Source organism: Salvia hispanica, chromosome 6 (assembly GCF_023119035.1).
Source record: "Salvia hispanica cultivar TCC Black 2014 chromosome 6, UniMelb_Shisp_WGS_1.0, whole genome shotgun sequence".
Lineage (NCBI taxonomy): Eukaryota > Viridiplantae > Streptophyta > Magnoliopsida > Lamiales > Lamiaceae > Salvia > Salvia hispanica.
In genome coordinates, this window is record NC_062970.1 from 1,958,095 (window position 1) to 1,983,570 (window position 25,476).

General features: G+C 34.5%; 3 protein-coding genes and 1 long non-coding RNA gene across 4 annotated transcripts; 2 read left to right on the top strand and 2 right to left on the bottom strand.

Moving 5' to 3' along the window:
• The first annotated feature begins 6,881 nt into the window (after positions 1 to 6,881).
• LOC125193159 (subtilisin-like protease SBT1.8) lies at positions 6,882 to 10,737 on the top strand. Its single transcript, XM_048090908.1, has 3 exons — positions 6,882 to 7,714; positions 8,007 to 8,923; positions 9,825 to 10,737. The coding sequence occupies exons 1-3, from the start codon at positions 7,005 to 7,007 to the stop codon at positions 10,484 to 10,486; spliced, it is 2,289 nt and encodes a 762-aa protein (XP_047946865.1). The 5' UTR covers positions 6,882 to 7,004; the 3' UTR covers positions 10,487 to 10,737.
• A 1,470-nt stretch (positions 10,738 to 12,207) lies between these two features.
• Positions 12,208 to 16,707, top strand: LOC125197076 (ubiquinone biosynthesis protein COQ9, mitochondrial-like). Its single transcript, XM_048095776.1, has 6 exons — positions 12,208 to 12,566; positions 12,805 to 12,912; positions 13,512 to 13,673; positions 13,743 to 13,914; positions 14,680 to 14,753; positions 16,354 to 16,707. The coding sequence occupies exons 1-6, from the start codon at positions 12,288 to 12,290 to the stop codon at positions 16,432 to 16,434; spliced, it is 876 nt and encodes a 291-aa protein (XP_047951733.1). The 5' UTR covers positions 12,208 to 12,287; the 3' UTR covers positions 16,435 to 16,707.
• A 68-nt stretch (positions 16,708 to 16,775) lies between these two features.
• Positions 16,776 to 17,582, bottom strand: LOC125193517 (protein NEGATIVE GRAVITROPIC RESPONSE OF ROOTS-like). The gene is made up of 3 exons (XM_048091331.1): positions 17,307 to 17,582; positions 17,095 to 17,230; positions 16,776 to 17,019 (listed from the first exon to the last, which is right to left on the bottom strand). The coding sequence occupies exons 1-3, from the start codon at positions 17,580 to 17,582 to the stop codon at positions 17,000 to 17,002; spliced, it is 432 nt and encodes a 143-aa protein (XP_047947288.1). The 3' UTR covers positions 16,776 to 16,999.
• Positions 17,583 to 17,615: 33 nt separating this feature from the next.
• LOC125191699 lies at positions 17,616 to 18,077 on the bottom strand. The gene is made up of 3 exons (XR_007171207.1): positions 17,960 to 18,077; positions 17,818 to 17,893; positions 17,616 to 17,725 (listed from the first exon to the last, which is right to left on the bottom strand). It is a non-coding gene; the product is annotated as an uncharacterized LOC125191699 (long non-coding RNA).
• Positions 18,078 to 25,476: the final 7,399 nt, after the last annotated feature.

Genomic DNA, 25,476 nt, shown 5'->3' on the forward strand with positions numbered 1-25,476 from the left:
CTATTTGCGCAAGCTTCATGACATCTGTAAAATCACCTTTTTAGCAAAGTTTTGACCAATTTATTGACTTAAAAAATTATATCGAATCTATCTTGTTTTTAGTTGTTTCATTATATTCATCTCAACGTTTAAAATTAGCAAATTCATCTCTAATTTTCAATAATTTTGTTCTAACTTTTTTCAGCTTAATTACTGGTTTTATTTCACTTTTTAAAATACATAATTTTTTAATTTTAAAAGTAACTAGTATATGAAAGATAGACTTAGTAGGTCGGAAATTTTGAAAATGTTGGGGACAAAATTATAAATTTTAAATATTAGGATGAAATTATTTATGCCGATTACGTGTAAATTGGTTTAAAAATTAATAAAATATAGTACACACTATACATAGGTTGTACATGCACATGCATGTAAACTAATTAATTCGAAGTGTTATTTTGTTGTAGTACTACTACTACAATTTATAGGCATGATACAAGTATTACCCTCATTAATTTAGAGGGTTTGTTTTGAATAAAATATATTTAATCATCAAGGTCTCGAGCAATAAGGGAATGTGCTTTCAGTATTTTGAATTGATTATAATTTGGTTTACCAATATCTTAATGTTCCATAATTGAGTTTGTCTAAAGTCTAAACAACAAAATTATTTATTTTGGATTCTTAAGGATAAGTCTAAACAAGTATACTTTCTAAAAGCTTTGGGATTTGATATTAATGCTAAAGGGACTTATTCTATTAAATTAAATTTTAATGTATGAAAATGCGAGGTGAATGCTTTTTCTTTAGGAGTAGAAATGACAAGCATAATCAAAATTAAATGAGTAAATATCACTATAGTAAAAGTTTATTTGGAGACATCTAAATGATGAAAGGCTTTTATTCAGAGAGAGTAGTATGGGTATTAATTAAATTCAACTACTTTCTTTATTAACAGTTATATGTATTTTTCTTAAATAGTTTTAGCAACCAATGCTTTTGGTTCATAACTTATATACACATGTTAAATAATTGCACGTTATTAAAGACATTAATTCTTCAGCAATAATTTGGGCACTACTATCATATATAGCATCATCTTTTGCCCTCTAGAATGCTAATGGAATTTCTGTTGTATAAACTCCTATATATAATTCTTTAATTATTTGACAAATCATTATTTTTCATTTTCCTTCAAAAGTAAATAAATCCGTGATTATGCATTGACACCTTATAATTAATCCTATAAATAAAATTATTGATTTTGTGACACGAGTATTTAATTTATATATGGACTTCCAACTATGAACCACCAAAACACATAATTAAAGTTAAATTACTTATCCCTAAATTGAGATGTTAAATGTAAAAAGGAATTACCTTTATCTCCTAGCGTGCTAGTAGCTAATCATGAAGAAATAATCAACAAAAGATGACTAAAGTCTCAAATAAGTGACCAAGCTATCTCAAAATTATGCTCCTTTGTCCTCTTGTAACTTTGTAAGTGTGTACGTGCTCGCCCTTTTTTTATACGAATTTTAATAAATATACATATAGATGAGTGAAAAATGAAAACAAAATTATTATATGAATATTGGAATAAAATATAAGGATTTAATTACGGGTGCTTTTCAAAAATGAAAAGGGACGGTTTTTACATATTCACTAGCAAAATGAGCACACTAAAACATGGAAGAAGTATTATAATAAAAAATAATAAGCTATATATTCACTCCCAAAAATGGACGCAGAAATATTACATTGATAGGGGCTGAGATTTCTAACTTTCATTTGAATGTATATTTTTAGATAATAGTCATTATTTGTAAGGGCGATTATACGATAATTTATATTAAATATCAATAACTTTTACAAAAAATTAATAGAAAAATGTTTAAAACATAAATTCATTAAGCACTTTAGCCCTTAGTCACCTCCATTTGGGTCTGTCCATAAATCACTCCTTCAATTTTAATTTCTCCATTTGAGTCTGCCCATAAATCACTCCTTCAATTTTAATTTCTAGTCCGTATATACTTGCAATTATAAATAAGTGAGAATGTGTGAGTTGGGTAACTTTACATTTTTGGATAAAACTACGGATCAAAACATTATTAATCCATTGCATTCAGACACTAAAGTACAAATATTTTTACACTTTGTTTGGAAAAATTATTTATCTACATTTTTCGTACTTATGAATTATTAAATGTGTATAATATTTAATGAATTTATTAAATAATATAAATTGGATGATTAAAAAGAAATATAATTATGATATAATTTGGAATATAGATTTATTGGAGTCATGGTGTAGTAAAAAATTAAAGAAGATAATGATGTAATTAGAGGTATTAAATTGGCCAATATCTATTTTGAGGCGGTGCGCGTGCGGCCTACCTATTTTTTGCATTCCCATGATATATATTGTCGCACTTTGAATTTTAAATTGCCTCGAAATGTGTTCTTCCAATTTGAGAAGTTTGTCAGATACCCAAATTTTGACTATACTATAATAATCCAATTAAATAACTATAGTTAATTTATACTACATCTTTCTTTATTATTAAACGAACATAAATTTAAAGATTTATCTAATAAATTTAAATTTGAAACTATTATATACTATTAATCACTCTACTATTAGCGAATAAGCAACTTATATATTTGTATATTTTCTTCTTTTCAAATACTTTATATTCTCTTCTTAATGTGGTAGTAGAAAACTTTTTTTTTTGGGGACGATATTTAAGAAAAGTTGTGTAATTGAGTTAAATTAAGAAAAAATAAAATAGTAAATAAAAAAGATAGAGTGATGAAGTGAGAATAAAGTAAGAGATAGTAAGTGGAAAGAAATTTATTGACTTTTGTTTAAAAAATAATGACTCTGCTATTATGAAATGTATCAAATTGCTAAAATGACTCCACTACTATGAAACGAAGGGAGTCTTTAACTAATTTGTAAAAGAGTCATTTTAAAAATTGAGAATTGTTATGACTTGTTCTATTTGTAATCTCAATTATTAATATTGTTATTATACGTAATTAATAAATTTATAATGGCTAGGGGGTGTATGAAAAGCTAAACATTTACTAAAAATAATTTCCCCACGACTTTATTTCCAAATTTTACAATATGTTGGTATACTTCATTCAATTCGTACTTTTTATTTTATCTCTCTCAATAAAACATATTCATTTCTTTTTCTCCAATGTTTCGAATGAATTCTATCGACGCTGCTCTTTCGCGCATCTAAAACAAGAATATATACAAAACATGAAATAATTTTTTTATTTTTTGAACATGTATTAGTACTGAAATTTATTTTCTAGCTAAGATTTAAATTCACCACGAGTAACTTGCAAGAAATTCCAGCTATGTATATTATGAGGAGGTTTAACATATAGTCATAGAGTAGTGTGTAAATACAGTTGGGAGATATTTATTAATCTACTCCACATTATATTCATGGTAAATTCTATTAAATGCGACTGGTTAGTTCTTATTAATTAATTTGCATTTAGAGTTACAGTTAGTAGTTCATCTTTTATGCTGGGATTGTAAATTGTTGAGTAGTACATAGTACTCTTAGATAAGGCCTATGAGTGGATAATAATATTACATTGGTACGAATAATAATATTCATAGTGAACGATACGAGTTTTATTTACAAAATTAATAAATAGAAAAATATTTTGAAGCATTGTCATTGAAAAATGAATATCCTCTAATCAGGGAAATAAACTTATTATAAATAGAAATAGATAATTTTATTTTATTAACAAAAGAAACAATTCATATTTGAATAAAAAGAGAATCAATATAAAGATCATCAATTGATCTTACGAATTATTCTACTGATCATTAATTATTTTAAGTTAGAAACATAATCACCAACACTCCAATTTTCTTTCTATACCAAACTTCAGTTATTATTGTGTAATGTAGTGATAATTTTTTTCAGTTTTATATACTATTGCAACTCATAAAAATCTGCATTTATGTTATTGAGTTGCTGAAAAAGTTGTGAATTTTGTAAAGGTAATGTGAATGATTGACTTTAGTCAAATATATATACACATAATTTTTTCCAAAATTATGGATTATTAATATCTTATTGCTAAATCAAAATTCTTAAATTCGCCATTAAATATTATATTTAATTTTGTCAACATATTAGAATGGACCTATATATAATAAACAAAGTGACTTGAAAGATTGAGAAAGAACATTAGCAAATAATACAAATAAATAATTTAATATAAATGTAAAGGGAGAACCGAAAGCAATTAAACATAACTCAAGTATGTTCTCATAATAATTTTCCAATCAATTACTCTACCCCTTAAGTCTAAAGTATCACTTTCAAATCAAATCTATGTCATGTTATATTTTTCCACAAATAGTCAAAGATTGAAAATTACACTTTGACGACACGCTTTTTACAAATTGAATGAGGATAATACTATACTACATAATCTTGTATTTATTCAAGATAATTAATAATAGTTTTATTTTTAACTCGCAAGATTATAGCTTCTGCCCTATTAAATGAAAAAGAATTATCTTATCAATTATGTTGTTCTTCATTTTCTATTACTGATCATTATTCTCTAGCTGGGTTACTCTAGTAGTACATAATTAGTGCACGGATTTTGTATTTCAATAAATATGGAATATTTATAAAATTATTGTTGTGTGCATATTTTTATCGTGAGAGTTCATCATTCTAAACGTCTCCTATTTTCAATTTTCACTAGGTTGGAAAAACGAAATAACCAGAGCATGTATTTTTTTTTACAAATGATTCATAATACCATGGCAGTTTGAAACAGGGGACCTATTGAATAGAAAAAAAATCTTATTAACTTAGTTGCATACAACCATTTATTTTTAATACTCGCATATTCGCTCATCTGCTATTTTGGAATGTCAAAGTTTCTGTTATTTTTCGTCACTTTCTAACTAGATTGGTTAGGCGTTTCACGTTAAATGTTTCATTCATTTTCCTATTTTTAGTAAATGATAGGTTACACATCTCATAATTTTTATAAAATTATTACATACTACTAATATAATTCATATTTCATTAATTTTTCAACAATTTTTCTTTACAAATCAAATAATTTCTTAAAATCAATACTAATACAGTACAATACTCAATAAAACACTTATTAAAGGAATGTTGAGTTCGACACGAGTTTTAAGAAATATAAAGGAATGTTGGTGAAAAAAGATAGTAGAATGTGAGTCATACTTTTATATATGAGTTTTATAATAAAATGTGGGTGGAAAAAAGTGAGTGAAATGTTGGGCCTATTACCAATTATGGAATATTCTGACCGGGACTCCTAAAGTGAGACACCCAAAAGTAAAAATTGAGACTCATAAAGTGAGACGGAGGAAGTAGTACTTCATGAAAGTGGAATCCACGTTTGATTAATTTTTACAATAGTTTTCGTTCACATTTATATAAAATTTGCCAAAAAATAAAAGGACATTTTAAATCATGGGTGGATGAAGTATTAATTACCGTCATCAATTTTACTACCTAAAAATGAATTGACATACAATTGTCTAACTTGAACCATACCATTTTCAAAAACTAATTCAATATAAGTGATATTTGTAAAAGGTAAAGTTGAAACTTGAAAGCAGTTATTGCGTGCACTTTGCTATTTACAGTTTATTTCACATCTAATAAATAAACTACTTTTTCACTATAAATATAATCATTAATAATATATTCATCATATAGTCATTTCATATTCCTCTAACAATTCTATTATTTGTCGTTTTCCATAACAATATGACCGATTCATTTCATTTCAGCATAAGTCACGGATTAAGTACGCTCGATAAAGAGAAATATTGTCCCTTCACATAAAATAAATATTGTAATGAGACAATTTTTCACAATTGCCATCTGCCAAACTATAATGGACAAAAATTGAAGCGCTTTTTCAACACGCTATTGTTTTAAAAAATAATAAATCATGAAAACATATCATCAAATTTATTCAAATTCTAATTTTATTTTTTGTAATTTTGATTTTAGTTGATAAATTACTCAAAAGTTTGAATTTATTTGCATTTATTCACTGCAAAAAAACTAGTCTATATTACTCTATCCGTCCCTGAAAATTTATCATTTATTTCCTTTTCCGCCGTCCCTAAAAGTTTGTTACATTTTATTTTTACTGATTGGTAGTAGACCTCATACTCCACTAACCTATTCAGTATTCTCAGTCACATTTTATTATAAAACTTATATATAAAAACTTTTTTAGCACACTTTCTATTACATTTTTTAAAACAATTAACGTATCAAATGGTGACAAATTATAAAGACCAGATAGAGTATTACTAATATTTTTCATTCCAATGGTGTTCACATAAAATTTTATGACTATCATATCATATACAATATCAACAAAAATTCATTGGAAAATAATAACAAATAAATTTAAAATTCATGATTTTTACCTATGATCATTAAAATTACCATTTGCCTAAACTTTCTGATTTTTTGGTATTTTTATTTAATAAAGTAGTATGATTTATTTTTCACTAATCATATCTGAACTAGGAGTATTTTTTTTATTTATCTTTACATTATCAATTTCACGTTAGGATAAACTTTTTTTTATGGACAAAGATAATTGAAATTAAAGGTGGATAGAATATTACTCCATTATTCAAATTAAATCTAAATCAAAATAGAGAAACGACATGCCCAACCCACTAACTATTTAGTGGGTCTCAAAAAAAAAGAGCCGTAATCCACCAACTACCTAAGTCTGAGCTGGCAGTGGCATTTAAGTAATTAACTCAAACTCCAGCCCTCAAATCTCAGCTCTATCCTTATTTAAAATCACGCCTTCCTCACCTCTGTCTCCTCAGACCCTCTCCATTTTTCACACACAGTGAAATACATACACTCTCTCTATCTCTACATATAAAACATATCTGTAGAAAGAGATAAAACAGAGAGAGAAGATATCTCGAAGCTTTTCCAAAAATGGCGACGCGCTTAGCAATCTGCCTCTGCGCAATTGCCGTTTTCCAGTCATGCCTCGTTGCCGTTACGAGCAAGCAGACCTACATTGTGCAGATGAAGCACCACCTCAAGCCGGCGGACTACGCCACACATTCAGACTGGTACTCCGGCCACCTGCAGGCGCTCACCTCCGCCGAATCCGCCGCCGATTCCATCCTCTACACCTACGACGCCGCCTACCACGGCTTCGCCGCCGCGCTCTCGCCGGAGGAGGCGGAATCGCTGCGGCAATCGGACGCGGTGGTCGGAGTGTACGAGGACACGGTTTACTCGCTCCACACCACCCGCACGCCGGAGTTCCTCGGCCTCGAGGCGGTGGACGGGAAGTGGGCGGGGCACGGCCTCGAGGAGCTCAACCAGGCGTCGCAGGACGTCATCGTCGGCGTCCTGGATACTGGAATTTGGCCGGAGTCGAAGTCGTTTGCCGACGCAGGGATGACGGATGTCCCCGCGCGGTGGCGCGGCGAGTGCGAGGCGGCGGCGGATTTTAATCCGAAGATCCATTGCAATAAGAAGCTGATCGGCGCGAGATTCTTCTCGAGAGGCTACAATATGATGGCGGCGGCCGGCGGGAAGAAGGAATCGAAGTCGCCGCGGGATGACGACGGCCACGGCACTCACACCGCCAGCACCGCCGCTGGATCTCTCGTCGGAAACGCCAGCTTGTTAGGGTAACGGATTTATAAATTCAGCTTATAATTTGGATATTATTGTTTAATTCTATTTTTATTATATTTATTTCAATTAATTTGGATATACTATGTGATTGTTAGCTAATTTCATGAATTTTTAATGTAAAATTGATAAAATAGAATTGATTTAGGGAAGAAATTGATTGAAATGTTGGTAGTATTAAGCACATATTGATTGTTGATGATCAAAATTGAGAAAAAAACATATGTATTGATTGTGGAAGAAGAAGAAATGTTTTCTTATCATTCTCTTTGAACTTACGTTGCTCAGGTACGCCAGCGGCAATGCTCGCGGTATGGCGCCGCACGCGAGGGTGGCTGCTTACCGCGTGTGCTGGTCTTCGGGTTGTCTCGGTTCGGATATCCTCGCAGCGATGGACCGAGCGATCCAGGACGGAGTCGACGTGTTGTCTCTATCCCTCGGAGGCGGATCCGCGCCGTATTCACGCGACACCATCGCCATTGGCGCGTTCGCGGCGATGGAGAAGGGGATTTTCGTGTCCTGCTCAGCCGGGAACAGCGGTCCGGCTAAGGCTTCCTTGGCTAATGTCGCTCCGTGGATAATGACGGTCGGAGCTGGCACGATTGATCGGGACTTTCCTGCTTACGCCACCTTAGGCGATGGCCGGAAATTCACCGGTGTATCGCTGTACAGCGGCCGTGGAATGGGGAGCAAGTTGGTTGAGTTGGTTTACAACAAGGGGACTAACTCCTCCGCTAATTTATGTATGGCCGGCTCGCTCGATCCGACCGCGGTGCGCGGGAAGGTGGTGGTGTGCGACCGGGGGATCAGCGCGAGGGTCGACAAGGGCGCGGTGGTGAAGGAGGCCGGCGGAATCGGGATGATTCTGGCAAACACGGCCGCGAGCGGGGAGGAGCTGGTGGCGGACAGCCACCTCCTCCCGGCCGTGGCCGTCGGGAAGAAGATGGGCGACGTGATCCGGCAGTACGTGAAAACCGCGAAAAATCCGACGGCCGCGCTGAGCTTCGGCGGCACCGTGCTGAACGTGAAGCCCTCCCCGGTGGTGGCGGCGTTCAGCTCCCGCGGCCCGAACATGGTCACGCCCCAGATCCTGAAGCCTGACGTGATCGGGCCGGGCGTGAACATACTTGCCGCGTGGTCCGGGGCAGTGGGCCCCACCGGCCTCGAGAAGGACACTAGGAAGACCCAGTTCAACATCATGTCTGGTGAGTATTTTCCTTCCTTGCATAACGGCTACCTCTTTTATGCCCATCATTATTTGACTGCTTTTGGTACTTTATTATTATTTTTATTTGGTAAGTGTGATTCAGCAGCAACAAATCTCATGATATTTCTCAATGCTGTTGCCATGATAGTATTAAGAAATTTGAAATATTATTAATTACTCTATTGTTTTACTCAGGAGGTGTAACATGTCAAACTTAGTCTTGTTTGATTATTTAACTATATACTGTAGTTGGTTCTGTGAATAAGGCAGCCTTTTTACTATTACTTCAATTCATTGGGGCTTGTAGTGGTGCCCCGGGTTTTGAACCGTCGGTTTGTGTTCCGGTCTGAGAAATGTGGAACCGTGACTACTCGACAACCAATTTCCCAATTCCGGTTTTGAACTAATCTTGACCGGTTTTACCTCTTATTTCTATGGTTTTTTTTTCCGATTTTTCATGGTTTTGGTTCAAATGGGAAGTGTCGGATAACTTCCCGGTCTGGTTAGGTTTTAACCACCGGTCCAGTTTTAACTCGGCATTTACTAGGGGCTTGTTTGTAATAAATAGAGTGTTGACTGGTGATGTTTGTTTCAAAGTTTTTGGTGATAATTTTGAATTTTGAATATAGGATATATCATACATAGGAATAGTGTTGTATTTGCATTAGTGGAGATATCTTCACAAAAAAAGTAACTACATAGATCAACATGAGCTGTAAAGTAAAGGGTGTAACTGAAAATGGTTGAGCTTGAAAATGACATGACTTAGTGTATGTGGTCACATTCTTATAAAATAAAAATATTCAGACACCCATACCTACCTTTTGTTGAATGATACCTTAGTGCCATTGTCACTACACTGACTTTGTACATTATATTTTGTGACATTGATGTTTCAGGCACATCCATGTCCTGCCCTCACATAAGCGGCTTGGCCGCCCTGCTCAAGGCTGCGCACCCGGCGTGGAGCCCGAGCGCGATCAAGTCGGCCCTGATGACGACGGCGTACACGGTCGACAACTCGAACTCGCCCCTCCGCGACGCTGCCGACTACTCGCTCTCCACGCCGTTGGCGCACGGTGCCGGCCACGTCGACCCTCAGAAGGCGCTCTCGCCCGGGCTCGTGTACGATGCTTCCCCCGATGATTACGTTGCGTTCCTGTGCTCGCTGGGGTACACGGTCGAGATGGTGCAGGTGGTTGCGAAGCGCCCGAACGTGACGTGCGCGAGGAAGTTCCGGGACCCTGGGCAGCTCAACTACCCGTCGTTCTCCGTGCTGTTCGGGAAGTCTAGGGTTGTGCGGTATACTCGCGAGCTGACTAACGTGGATGTGTCCGGGTCCGTGTACAAGGTCGCTGTCGAGGCGCCGAAGAACGTGGTGGTCACCGTGAAGCCCGCGACGCTCGCCTTCAAGAAGGTGGGCGACAAGCTACGCTACACGGTGACCTTTGTCTCGGCCAAGGGGGCGGGGGCTTCGAGGAATGAGTTCGGCTCGATCACTTGGAAGAACGAGCAGCATCAAGTGCGGAGCCCCTTTTCCTACTCGTGGACGCGGGTCTGAGAATGTTGTCGTCCCCAACGACGATGCTCGGATTCCCAGGATCGGATCGGCCAATCATCCTTAGTGGTATCGAAAAACAAGTGTTGTCGGAAAAAAAAGGAAAAGAAGAAGAAGAGATGGTAGATGGATGATGCGGCGGTTTGGGATGCTGATTTCGTCTGTTAATGTTGCCTTTGGCAGAAGCTGCCTTTGTTTTATGGGATTATAACTATGTTCCAATATAATTTAATTAAGCTTAAGTCATAAAACCACCTAATTCTTGTTGTTGATTTTAACCTTCGAAACGGGAACGAAAATACTACATCGGATTCGAATTACTAAAAATAAAATCAAAATCACAATATAGAATTAGACCATGCAAAAAAGTAGTACTCCATAAAAGACAAATACTACACTATATATAAGAGTTTGAATCGTACATCACTCCTATTTCGTGTATGGTTTGCATTTTGCAATGAGACATAAAATATACATGTAATAAATGGCATTTTTTTGTTACTCTATTTATTTAGTTGAAGTTATTTTTTTCTATATTCAACTAAGGCATATGTAACTCTCAAGAATAAAGTAATATAGTGCATGCCTAACTACGAATGCTCAATGATATATTTCGTTATCTTTGGTTGACTGAATCCATTAATCAATACTATAACCCGAAATCCAAGCAAATGGCTATAATAACGATTGTGAATGAAACAATTCGCATATAGCAAGCAAACATGGAGTAACAAAAAAAAAATGAGGGTATTCATCCTCAATTCGATAAATGGGATAGTAATGAATAGCATTGGCTGTGTATGTGTAAGTAGTCATCCACAGACTTGTACGCAATATTTATTATGATCGTGATAGATATCTATAAAATTTAATCCACACTAACTCCATCGGTCATGCATTCAATAAAGGTCGGCATAGTTGGCTTCTATAAATTGGGGAGTGGTGTTGCAGCGTTTGTGCACACAACATCACCTCAGTTGGCTTCTTCTTTCTATTCGTCACACTCTCTAAGCAGCAACCGCATTGTATCTAACAATGATTCATGGATTTGCTCGTGATTTTATTAAGTGAGATAGTTGTTTTGCTTTTTTTTCATGCATGCATCAAATATTTCATATGGTTATACTCATACTTTTCCCATAAAATATTTGATACAGTGTTGTCAACCGTGCGGAGTATCATTTCGCTAGAAGAAGGGTTCGAGCACCAACTTATATCGGATTTGTTGGGATAAGGGTTCAAGCACCAACTTGTACTCTATATATGAAGCCATGAAATAAGACTTTTTTCCGAACTCTCAATTCGACTCAAATGCTTAAATATAACCTTATTTAGAATTTTCAAGATTAACCAAACGAAGGCATATACTTAATCGTCTACTCCCTCATTCCTTTATAGTCGAGTCATTTTTTCATTTCGGAAAGTTCCCTCAAGTTGAGTCATTTCCATATATAGTAACTTTTTCCTTTCTCTTACTTTATTATCTCTACTTTATTCACTTTTTACTTTATTCTCTCTACCTTTTTTCTCTTTCTTTACTTTTTTATCTATTTATTTAACACACTCAACATTCATTTCTTAAACTTCGTGCCGAAAAGTTCCGCCTCAACTATGAGAGAAGGGAGGGAGTATTATTCAATTCTATTTTTAACAAATTATACTAATATCATAAAAATAGAATCATTAGGAGTAGTATATATTAATATTCGTGACAAATGCAAAATTGCTTCACTTCCTTTTTTTGGTAACCGCGGACTTGAATTGCAGTGCATACGTGGCATTACTAAATTCCACTACTAACTCAATGTACCGATCCGCGGCGAGGCGGTTGTTGCCGGCGGCGATCTGCCGCCGCACTCTCCGATTAGCCTCTCCTTCTCCTTTCTCAGCCCCAATCGCACACCGAGCGGCGTTTTCAGCTGGCGCGGCCGATAACGCTCATAATCACACGCCTGATAACACCGCTGCTTTCAATTCGTCGCCGTCAACAGATCAACGGCGGAACCCTAGAGCCACGGCCAGCCCCAAATCTCACTGGCAGGAAGAGCAAGCTCGCGTTCTTCAGGCCTCGCTCGGCCACGTTGTACGGTCTCCCCCTCCAAATTTATTAGCTCTCTTCATATATCGCGTAATTGTATTATATGCAAATTTGCTTTTGGTTTTGTTTGTGTGCATTATCCTGGTGATTGATTATCATTGTTAATTTGCTGCATGATGATTTAATCGGAGGAAAACAGAAAACTTATTCTCAATTTTGTTAATATTGTATTTTCCCTCTGTTTGACATATGTATGCGCATATTGTGTGATTTTATGGAGCAGGTTAGATTAGGATGGACAGAATCTGCAATGGTTGCTGGAGCGAAGGAGGTTGGTGTCTCTCCTTCTATTGTAGGATCTTTTCCTAGAAAGGAAGCTGCTCTTGTTGAGGTATAACTTTTGATCTTTACATCCGTTTGCTTTGGGGCTTTTCATGTATTACCTCCAACTAGAATGGTTGATTGTCATTTCCTTTGCTTTTCTAATTCCAGCATGTTTCCTGCTCAAGGAGTCAAATTAACTGATTGACAATGAATGAATTGTTGATTTAGGAACTTGGAAAAACTGAATTGTTTCTCATCTTTTCTTGACTTTGTATTGAATCTTATATATGGAAAGCAAAGAGTGTGTATGTGTTTTCAATAGTTTGCAACTCCTCACTCAAAATAAGTAATTGGTTGCTCTAAACAGTTATGGTGTTTGTCAATCATAACCAGGTTCTACTCACATCATGTTGATTGACTTATTTTAAGTTGGACAATTGCTATGCATAATCTTCTCGTTAAATTATATGGTAGTTGAACTGTACAGTCTGCTATTTCCATTGTACGGCCAGTTTACAGGGATTTCATCTTTTCCCCATGATGGGAGTATGCTATTAATTTGCTGTATACTGTTGCTTCTCTAATTATCAAAATTCAGTTCATGTGCCACTTGTAAGCAGCCTCATATCATGCTTAATGTCCTATGTCCTTATTTGTTTTGTGCAGTATTTCATGGATGATTGTCTGCAAAAGTTAATTGATATTATTGACACAAAAGAGGATTTGAAGAACTTGATTCCGAGCCACCGTGTAGCCAAGCTAGTCAGAATTCGCTTAGAGATGCAGGCACCTTACATCTCAAAGTGGCATCAAGCACTTGGCATACAGGTAACTGTTTTAGTGAGTCTCTTATTCATTCGTTTACCATATACTTTCTCTGAATTTTGCTCATTTTAGGCGCAACCTTTGAATATCTCTACAAGCTTCAAGCAAAGGGCAATGCTTGTTGATGAAATTTGGCATGCTGCTGGTGATGAGGCCACTGATACTGATTGGTATGTGAAGCGCACAGTCCTTGGTGGAATATATTCGACAACCGAACTATACATGCTGACAGATAATTCCCCAGGTTAGAGTCCATATTATGTATTTTTCTATTCGAACAGTCCAGTTCCATCTCAGAATGACCTTGGTATTATGGGCACATCAGCTTCAAGCCCCCAACTAAAGTCAGTGCGGAAGGGTTCTGTAGTCTTAGCTCTTGATAGAATTCTCTTTTAGCATAATAAACAAACAGTATCAGTTTTAGGCTGCTGCTGCCCCATCAAATACCCCTTGACCTGACTTTTCTCTCCCAAATCAGTACTCTTGTAGTCCATCTAATTAGTACTCCCTCCATCCCAAGGTAGTTGTGACGTTTATTTTGGGCACGGGATTTTAAGAAATTAATGTTTCAAGGTTAAAGTGGAAAGGGAATAAAGTCTAAAAGAGAAAGAGAGTAAAGTAGGAGAGAGAACAAAGTTTCTTGCCAAAAAGGAAACGACTCAACTACATTGGGACGACCTGAAAAGGAATACGACTCAAGTATCTTGGGACGGAGGGAATAGTATTTAACATCGCAAGAACGTTCAAAAAGTTGATTCTCTAATTTTCTACTCTATAACAGTGTGACTGTTATTCATTTCCGTACATCATTTTATCTTAAGCTTCCTCTGTGTTTCCCATTCAGGATTTCATGTCAGAAACAGTAGTTACATCATGGTGGTGATGCAATTAATTTATCCTTTAAATAGCTGTTTAGTCCTGCTAGATTGTTGGATAGAGCATTAACTAGTATTGTTTACATTAATCACCGGCGAATGGCTTGTTCACTTGCCACGCTTTCTTTTGTCAGATTTTCAGGACACATGGGCTTTCTTGGATGACCGAGTTAGAGATGCATTTGACCTGAGAAAGTCACTTGAAGAGGTAATCATAATACTCTGGAAACAGAGTTGTTTGACATGCGAAGATGTATTTTGCATATTTCTTTGGGAACCTTCTCTCTTTTCACTTGATTTTGAATCCTACCCAAATTGTGAAATACATCAGCGTTAAATGACACCGATTGAGTACATGGTTTCCAATGCTAAACCAACTGACAGTTTCAATCTCTCAAGAATAACTGTCCTTAGTGCCCATTACCCAATGCTCAGTATGTTGTATGATTATTCCAATTTATTGTAGTATATGCTCTTCTTTGCTTGTTTTAGATAGAGGAAGAGATGTATATGAATATATAGTAAAACTCCTTTGAAAATGTGCATATTCTAACCTTTTAGTTATCAAATTTTTTGTTACTCTATTTTGTTTTAAAGAAGAAAACAAGGCATCGCATCTTATGTGTGTGTGTATAGAAACGACTTCTTATTAGAGCTATAAATCTTCCTAAAAGATTACTGTGGTTTTGAATAGTTTATGGGCCCTGAATCTAGATTCACTAAACATGTCTATGTGAATGTATAGCATATTACGTTTGCATGTTTACCTAATTTGAAGTGTGAGGAATAATAGTTCCGAAGAGCTCAAGCAAGTTAGGATGAGGAACATTTGCTTCTACATGAAATTCATACTGTAATTTCCATTTCTGAACATATTAAAAACTCCAGCTTAGAAATGCAGCATAATCTTTTTATTGATTTTGGAGAAAGGAAGTGCTCTGAACAACATACATGCATAAACACCCTTAAACTAGGTTGGGAGGAGCCGAGGAGGATAGAAATTGCTCTTTAGGCAAAGAAAGTAGCTATAATATATGTTCCTTAAATAATAGTAATGGATTTAGCCATGTACTGTATTAAATTATTTGATTTGATCTAACTTTCGGCTAGTACTTATTCCATGATGCAGCCGAGAAGGTGCAAATACTTATTCCAAGATGTAGGCTTAAGATATATAGAATTATAATTAAGCCAGCTCATTGAGCTAGAGCATCCCAATGATCATCTCAAATAGCTACATGCTTGATGCATTGGTTGAGGACCGGTTCCTTATTCGAGTTAAACTTTTGCCACCGTTTTAGTTATTTTTTCTTTTTGACTTGAGAGCCTAAGAACCTATTCTACATAACTCTGATTTCTATCAAGTCCTTTGAGAGTTATGATTGGAGCAGATTCAAAGAATTGAATGCTACATGCTTAGTATATTGGTTCTGGGATCTATCAGTTAATTATAATTTTTCTAATTATTTCCACACTTTGCAAGACATTAGACACATAGCTAGACAAGATAAGATAATCCATAACAGAACCATTATAACCATTAATTAGTAATTCAGGTATTAATAAATGCATCAATTATAATGAAACTGTTTTGGAAACCCACCTGTATTCTAAAACATGGCTGGAATTATTGGAATAATTTTGTAAATGCCTACTTTCCCTACTGCAGTTATGTGTTACAAAGCATGTACATACCATGTTTTAATTTCCGGTTTTTTACCGTATCTTCTTTGTTTCTCTTTGTGCAAGAACACATGTATAGCAATCCAAATATCATTATCTGAAGCTTTTTGACTTTGAATCTGCAGGTAAAATATTTGGCCGAAGCAGTGGGGGCTGGGATGGGAGGTCCTGTGCAAGGTTTTCTGAATAAAATTCTTAAGCGTTGAGCGTTTTACAAGGGTGGTAGAAATAATTTTACTGCTTCCGTTCTACCTCTTTTTCCTTCGTCTTCCATTTTACAATGTCAGATAGTCAACTACAGCCTCTCCCTTCGAACTTTCTCTTCGATTGAAGGAGACTATGTATGTATGTTCAACAAGAACGCTAGAAGGTTCGATCTCTGATATCTCCAGAATCCTCTATCTGGAAGAGTTATTTTGCTTTATCAGATTAGCTGTATATTCATAATAATGCTGTTGTGGGTCTTGATTTTGGTCACATTTATGCAGCTTGTGTATGTAAAACAGTATAGTAACTTTGAACATTTAATATTTATACACATTCTGAATAAAGACAGTGTGTAAAACTCATATATATGTGCTCTTCAATCTACAATCAATTTGATATCTCAACAAGAATCTTGAAGAATAACATGTGTAGTGATGTGCCAACCATGGCAAAACCCGATTTAGCCATGCCGTCGAGTGCTCTCAGCACTCAACGCCACGGCAAGCCATGGCAAAAACATGCCCAAACTCCAATCCAGTTAAGAATTGTACCGATCGCAGATCGTCAAATCTCCAGCACAATATCTGCAAAACATCGAACGAACGCACAGTTGGTAACACGTTTCTCCCCACGAAAAACCATTATCGATTTCGACTTACATTCGGAGTCTGTTTTATCCCATTTGCTTCCATGAGTGGTGTTGTCTTCCTCTTCCTCCTCACCCATATCCAAGCATTTGTTTGGAGTTGTTGGCCTTTGAGGGTATATCTTCTTGTGCAGCATAGCCCTCAATATCTGTAAATATTTAATTAGTACTACAATAAATATTTATTCATGCATAAAAATTTTATTTTAGAAATCGAGCTTTCACCTTCTCCATCGTCGATTGATCAATTTTCAGATCTGGAAGCGGATCTCTGATAATCGGAGGCGCCGCGGCGAATCCGCCGCCGCAGAGGAGCGCCTTCTTCAGCAGAAACGACAACGACCTTTTTCCGATGCCTCTGTTTCTCTTATCCGACTTGATATCTCTTCCGCCTCTCTCCACGAGGCTGCCCAGCCTCTCCAGGCGGCGATCGCCGCCTCCATCGCCGCCGCGCAGGCAGTTTAAGAGGTGCTCTACCGACAGATTCTCCTCATCATTCATCGCTGGTGTTGATTCATCACTCTCAACTACTGGATCCACTTTGTCGCGATTTTTCGGATTCGCGTTGTTTCCGAATGTGCCGATCGCCAGCAGCGCGTTCGGCCAATCGGAGAATTCTTCGTTGCAGGTGATCTTCTTCTCATCTGCATGCATTTCAAAATTGAAATTGAATCACGCAAATTCATCTTCTTCTTAGCTCTATTGGTGTCGGATTAATGATTTGAGAAAAACAAACGTGATTTTGGTTGTGGATTGGGCTTCGTGTTGCTGCCTTCGTTGCCATTGCGTTTGCTTCGAATCCAGCTGAAGATCTGAATGTTGAAGATTATGTTAGTTTAGTATTGACTGTTGCTAGCTTGAGTTGGAGATTAATTTACCTTCATCTGTGGCAGCAACGATTAATCTGACTTTTTTCTCCAAAAAAAAGTGTGGATGGAGTTTGTAATGTGTGTAATGTGTATGGTGGAATTGGAGAAAAAAGGTGATGGAATTCCCACAAGCATGAGAAATGAGGTTTCTAAGGTATAAATAGAGCGGGTAATTGCACGGAAAATCATGAATTTTGTGTCAATTTTGATTTGTTCCGTAAGTTTCAAATTTTGAATGATACGGAGTATCTGAAGTTTTGATTTTTCTGACTCGTTATGTTTTAATTTCGGTGAAATTAAAGCTCATGCGATGGATAGAAAGGTATACATGAACAATACGTTCAATGAAACATACGATGTTGTTTGTTGAGGTAAAAAATAACATCATTTCTTTTATAAAAAAAAGTCTCATTAGCTCTACATGATCGAACTTGTTTTTTTTTTTTTTTAGTTTCTTGAACAAAACGATGTATTTGGCCGTCCATATCAACACGTTAGTACACGTAAGCACCATTATTTGTCCAAATTATGAAAATCTTACACATGTGCGCCAATTCAGAATCACATTTGCCCGAAAAATCATTGAGCCACAATGATAGAGACCTAGGGCAGGTGTGCGATAGCCTATGGGTAGGTGTGAGTGTAAGGAACTGACAGGGATCTTCTTAGCTTCGATTTAGCTAAAGATCTCCATCGTGAAAAAAGTCAGAGAAATCAAAATTTATTGAATTGTCGTTTGAATGTTGAACTAAATAAATTAGAATTTGTTCAAAGTTCGTGATATTTTATACCTCAGACAGGTCAATTTACGTATGTATTGGGTTCAAGTTCCAAAGCACTTGTTCAACCGCCCTTTTTTGAATTTCTCTTGCTGTCTGTTATCCTATGCGTTTGTTTCATCGAAAATTTCTTACAGCTTCTTCAACTGCTTTTTATGTGCCGCAGCATCAATAACGATTCATTATTAAATATAAACAGATTATGATTGTTTATAATGTTTGAACGGTTAATCAACTATAAATTCATATTTTATCTTTCAAATGTTTGCCATTGTATTTTTTGTTAATATTTGGCATGTGAGATTATAAATAGTAGTACTAATGAATTAAAGCATCACACAATTATACTCCCTCCGTTCCATATAATTTGAGACACTTTGACCCGGCACGGAATTTAAGAAATCTAATGGAAAGTGAGTTGAAAAAGTAGGTGGGATGTGAGTCCTACTTTTAAAGTATTAGTTTTATAATAAAATGTGAGTAGACATGAGCTAGCGAAATATGGGGTCCACTTGGTAAAAGTGAAATGAGATAAATTATATGGGACGATCCCGACCCGAAATGAAATACTGGATCAAATTATCTGGGACGGGGGAGTAAAATATAAGAAAATTTACACGAGAATTGATTATCTAAATCGGTGGAGCAAGTACATATGTTTGTCAAATTTGACTATCAGTCTGCTCAATTTTGACTCTATTCTAACACCAATAATGAAACCATACACATTGATTGTACCCTCCACCTTCAATTCCAAAGTGAAGTTGCTATTTCATCATTTATTACTAGTATTATTATTTAGTCCCTAATCAATGAATAAAGTTTGGCACAAATGCATGAACAATTAACCATCATCTCACTCTTTTCCTAATCACATTCTTGATAAAAAAGGGTTATTTATCTTATTTCTAATTTAATTTTAATTATTGCCTAATCTTTGCTAGGATATACTGCATTGTGTATGCACCATGCTTTCGAGAATCATGAATTTGTTTCATGCCGAAGTTTTAATCCCATGACTAATTCATTTCTCTCTCTATCTATCTATCTCTTTAATTCCTTTTTGTTTCGAAAATCATTATTTAGAAATTACTATAATAAAAGTTGGATTTTTTGAGATATAGGGAGTAATAAATTTATGTAGGTAGAATTTTTATTATTTTTTATTTTAACAAGTAAAATAGTGTCACGTAGTCGTGAAATATCTTTATGGACCCACATCGTGAAATGTATGGATGCACCCTAATTATGGACCTAAATTGAATAATTTTCCTCCACCAAAAATGTTTAAAAAGTTGGAAAAGAGAATTTTTTTGGGCTTATCCCTTTAGTGGAAGGGCAAGAAAATATAGGTTGCATACATTAGGTTTGTTTTCACTAAAACTGCAAAAAACCAAAGGCTGCAAAGGCCATTTAATCCTATTAGGCTGGAATTAAATTGGTTAATTTAAGTGATAGGAATATGTGTTTTAATAGTTATTTGTGTGGATAAGTGTCTTCCCATGCTCACCCAACCTATGTTCTTGTCTATATTAGGTATATGTCTAATCTTCACAAATACTAGTATCACATAATTAATATTTCATTTATATATGGGTGAATTTTAAGTTGAGTTACAAAAAATTATGTTAACCCTAAGTAAAAAATCTCAAAAAGTTTATTTTCATCTTAAAATTAAACGTTGGAAATATAACTCGATCCTACATTTTGGGATTAGTATGTAGTATGTAAATGTATATTACTCCTCTTTATTAGTAGTTAATTTTTATAAACCGATTTTCATACTATAAAATACCTCAAAAACCCAATTACATACAATGTACATTTGATTAAACCTAAAAAAAACAGTTGGCAGGCAAATTTTACGTCATTTAAATAATTTTAATAAAAAAAAACATCTGAAAAGGATGAAAAAATACTATACACTGTATTCAAAAACTGTTACTGGCCTAATTAATAGGCAGGTAATTTGACAATTTTGAACCACCATCATTCCATTAATATTAGTTCAGCTATAAATAATTGAATGTACCATTCATAAATTAAGAATGATATTCCCACCACTTTTATACGAAAGTGACCAAACATGATGAGTTTCAAGTACTTTCACTTTTACATTCGTAAAATTATAATATCAGAATTTTGATTTTAGATTTATTTTATTTTGTTAAAAAAAATTTATATTGTAAAGAATTATTTTGGCTATTAGATAGTGAAGGTCTATGAATAATTATAATGCAAAATATATATTTAGCCAACATTCCAATGCTCTCAAAAAAGCCAGTTTTTTTTTTAATGTGCTCCCAAATTAAACGTGGGTCCAATTTTGCCGAAACATTTACAACTGTTTAGATGGATATTTATTTTTATTTGTGGTTCTAACTTAATTTAATGAAATGAGTTCCCTTCAAAGGAACAAGAGGAAAATGCCACACAAAATTTAGCATACATATAACCACTCCACAGATTCTAGCTAACTTTTTACATTTTATTCATTCAAGATTTGACCTATAATACAAATATATGCATGCATGTCCACCTGCCCCCAATTCCATATTTACATACTCCATATATAAATCAACATTATTTGTGAGCATTATTCTTTTTCAGTCTGTATTAATTAACATTATTTGTTTAATTTATATACATTTTAATTTGATTTTGAGCTACTCCCTCTGTCCCACGTTACTTGAGTCATTTCTTTTTTGCACTCATTTTGAAAAAATAATAATAAATAGTTAAAGTGGAGAGAAAGAAAAGTAAGAGAGAGAATAATGTAGAGAAGAGTCTTAACTATAGTATTATCTTTTTTACTTTATTTTTTCTCTACTTTAACTATTTATTATTATTTTTTCAAAACAAGTGCGAAAATAAAGTGACTCAAGTAACGTGGGGACGGAGGGAGTATTATATATAATCAAAATAAATATATGATATACAACAAATAAGAATGGAAGGGGTGCTCACATAAATTATGTGTTATAATATTTCACTCATACTCTCTTTATATACTCTATCAATCCACAAAATGTAGAATAATATGTATGAAATGGATTTGAAAATTGAATCTTTTGTCTCCTAAGAGATTCAAACTGAATCACACAATTTCGAATCTACCATACATTTTCATGATATAAGACCGATAAACACACTTTTAGCAAATTTATACGTGTCTGTACTAAATTCACGATTTATGATCAATACTCCCTACGATCGCAATATTCAGTCCCGTTTTGGCTCGCTGCGAGTTTTAAGAAACGAGAAAGAAACTCATAAAATAAATGAACTTTAACTATATGGACTCGTCGAAACAGCAAAACAGAACTTTATATAACTTTATATCGCGGATACAGGAATTACATTTTAAAAAAAAATTAGCCTAACTAATTCCTATAGTATTTGTTTTATATTTATCCCATGTGGATCAAACAAGGGGCTCAAGTTCCAACCTAGAAAGATTATTGGTCTTATGAAATGAATAAAATGGGTGTGGCGCCTACAAAATATTACTACAACCCATTGCACGTGAACATGTCCATTCCCACATGATGATTGTGCAAAACAATTCTCCTTTGGTCTGCCGTCACACGTGTCAACCGGCGGCGCCCCCGATCGCCGCTCATCGTACTCCGCCGCACCAACACGTGTGTCCGAGGTCGGAGAATTCACCATCACATTCTTGAATTTTGACAAAATCTAATTATGTGCCACTTTACTCTTTCCCCCATGCCTATGCATACATCCCAATTACTACTAGTACAATTTTGAGGAAAATTGTTATTTTGGGTTTTTTCTTGATTAATTAAAGGTGGAAATCAAGGGTGATTAGTGTGTGGATTAGTGGGTAATATGTGGGTTTTGGGCTCCAATGGTGCTGCGGCATATGTTGATTGGAGATGATTTTGAGTTTGTGGTCCCTTTTCGACTAAAAGGAGTAATGTTTGTTCAATTTCTAAGGATGGTTAACATTATATACCAATAACTAATTTATGTGGGTTGTGGTTTTCTGATTTGATTCTGTGGTCCAATTGCTAATTTTATGATTCTATTACATTTGTAATCTATTTATATACGCGTGTGTATATAAATAGAACTAAGACATGTTCTAATCCACTAAATAAAAAATGAGTGACTAGATTGTCTAAAATTGATATTATCATATTTTCTTTCTGGTATAATTTTTTTTTAAATTATAGTAGTAGTACTCAAGCTTTGTCACTATCAGTTAACAAATCTACCATTTTTATTAGACGCCACTTTTAATGGGACGTCAATTCTAACTAAGAGCATCCACAATGGCAATACGGTAACGTAAAACTAACAACGAATTGAGAAATTGGTTCAGCACCATGACACCTTTGTGTTCATCTTAAGTGAATCTTCGCACATTTATCTGAATGAAAAAGAAAATTTCGTGCATCATCTTTTAATCCATGATCCTAGTGCTCAAGGAATAAGTATCTTTGCATTTTTTCAATTCGATTCTATCTTAAAAAATATATACTTTATTTATGTGTCACCAAATAGACCATGAGATTACATAAAAAGAACTCTAAATTTTAAGGCATATAATACTTGTATAGGAATGTGATCAAATGCAAACTCTAAATATTGTACAAACTTCAAACTTCGATCCAGACCGTTAGAAAATATCAACATATGATAATATAATAACAACAAAAAATGTCAACATTGTGTCAATGGTTAATGTTGTGTTGAAATTGTGTTGGCATTGTAGTGACACCAAAATCTTGAAATTTTATACTGTGTTGATGTTGGTTGATGTTTTATTGAAAAGTTTGAAGTTTGTGTAATATATAAGTTTGCATTTTATCACTACCCTGCTTGTATAATTGTTAATAACACAGGTACTCCATTAATATGTAATTTCACATATGTTTTAATTTTATGTTCCAGATTTTCGATATTTTAATTTGACAGGTAATATTTAAGATTTTAATAGAAATAAAGAAAATGCCATAATTGTGCAAGGAGATCCTTGGTATTAAGACACAAAACAGTGGGCAGAATTAATTAATAAAATTAGCTGCATAGATGCATGTACAAGTACTATTAGCTAGGGGATCAAATCCATAACTTTGATGCCTACTTTATGTACTTTTGTGTCTAATTTATTTTATCAATTTGATTTGTTCATATTTCGACCAAATTGAATTAATTGGGTTCCCAATTATATATATTTGGCATCCGAAATATGAGTTGGATGTATTCGGTGCAAAATTTAAATTTTCGAAATATTGGGATATACGGCTTATGTCCTACTCCCTCCGTCCCGCTATAGTAGTCCAATTGACTTTTCTGCACTCGTTTTGTAAAAATGATAATAAATAGTTAAAGTGGAGAATAATAAAGTAAAAAAGAGAATAATATAGAGAAGAGTTTTATCTACATTATTCTCTTTTTTACTTTATTATTTCTCCACTTTAACTATTTATTATCATTTTTATAAAATGAGTGCAGAAAAGATGGAACTGCTAAAACGGGACGGAGGGAGTATGTTTCATGAGTCGTTTTTTTGGAAAAGAAAATGCGTAGTATGAGAAAGATTCTAGAAAGAGGAGAGATTAGTTGTGTTACTCTTATTTTTTAAAAAGGAAAAATTAATTACTCAAGTAATGTGAAATGTTTTGAAATGACATTGGGAGTAGTTTGTAGGAGTAGGAAAGATTGAGATAGTCACAGGCTGAAATGTAACTCAATTGGTGAGACGTATCTCATCTAAACAATATATCAGAAAATTGAGCTACCACAAAGATAGATAATGAACCATTATTAATCATTTTTTTTAAAATATAAATATTTTTTAGTAAATATTAATTTATTACTCCCATCCGTCCCACATTTGTAGTAACATTTAGTTATGGCACAAGTTTTAAGGAATTGGTAGAGTGTGTAATTAATGAAGTGAGAGGTGGAGTGTGTAATAAATGAAATGAGATGGTGGAGTGAGATGATGGAGTGTGTAATAAATGAAGTGAGTTGGTTGAAGGTGGGTCCCTCTTTGACTTTTTGGTTTTTTATTTTTGTTATGATTTATTTTAATATAGATAATGGCATTTGGGTGTAATTTTAGTGAATAATGGGGTAAAATTTTATGTGCAAATATGGTAAATTCTAAATGTTACTCCAAATGTGGGACGGACTTTTATGGCAAAATGTTACTACAAATCTGGGATGGAGGGAGTACTATATTATTCTAAATTTTATTAAAATAATTAATTTAGAATTAATTTATTACTATGTTATTCTAAATTTTTACTTTTCTTTACATTATTTTCTTTAAATTATAGTACTAACTCATATTGAGAAAACATCAATAGGCTCCAATTTATAAGATGCTGTTACATGATTTATATTTGGACTGTAAATTTTTTTTAAAAAAACAGTTTTATTAAGTGTTGGAGGCCCAAGCCCAAGTATTTTCAATTGTTCAGCGTTAATTCTTCTCAAGATTGTTCAAAATTGAATTGGTCCTACTCCTACACTAAATTAATGTTGTCACATTGAAATGTCAATCTCATATGCTAAAACTAATCCAAATACTCCTCTATCTATCCAATTAAACAGTATTCATAAAACTCAATCTTATATAATCCATCTTATTAAATATCAAGTGTCAAATTATTCTACTTTAAGTAGCCCATATCATCAAATCAGATATGTATGCAATGGCGAATTAAGGTGGTCGTGGGTACTGACGGCCCCCATTGTCAATCGATGAGGGTC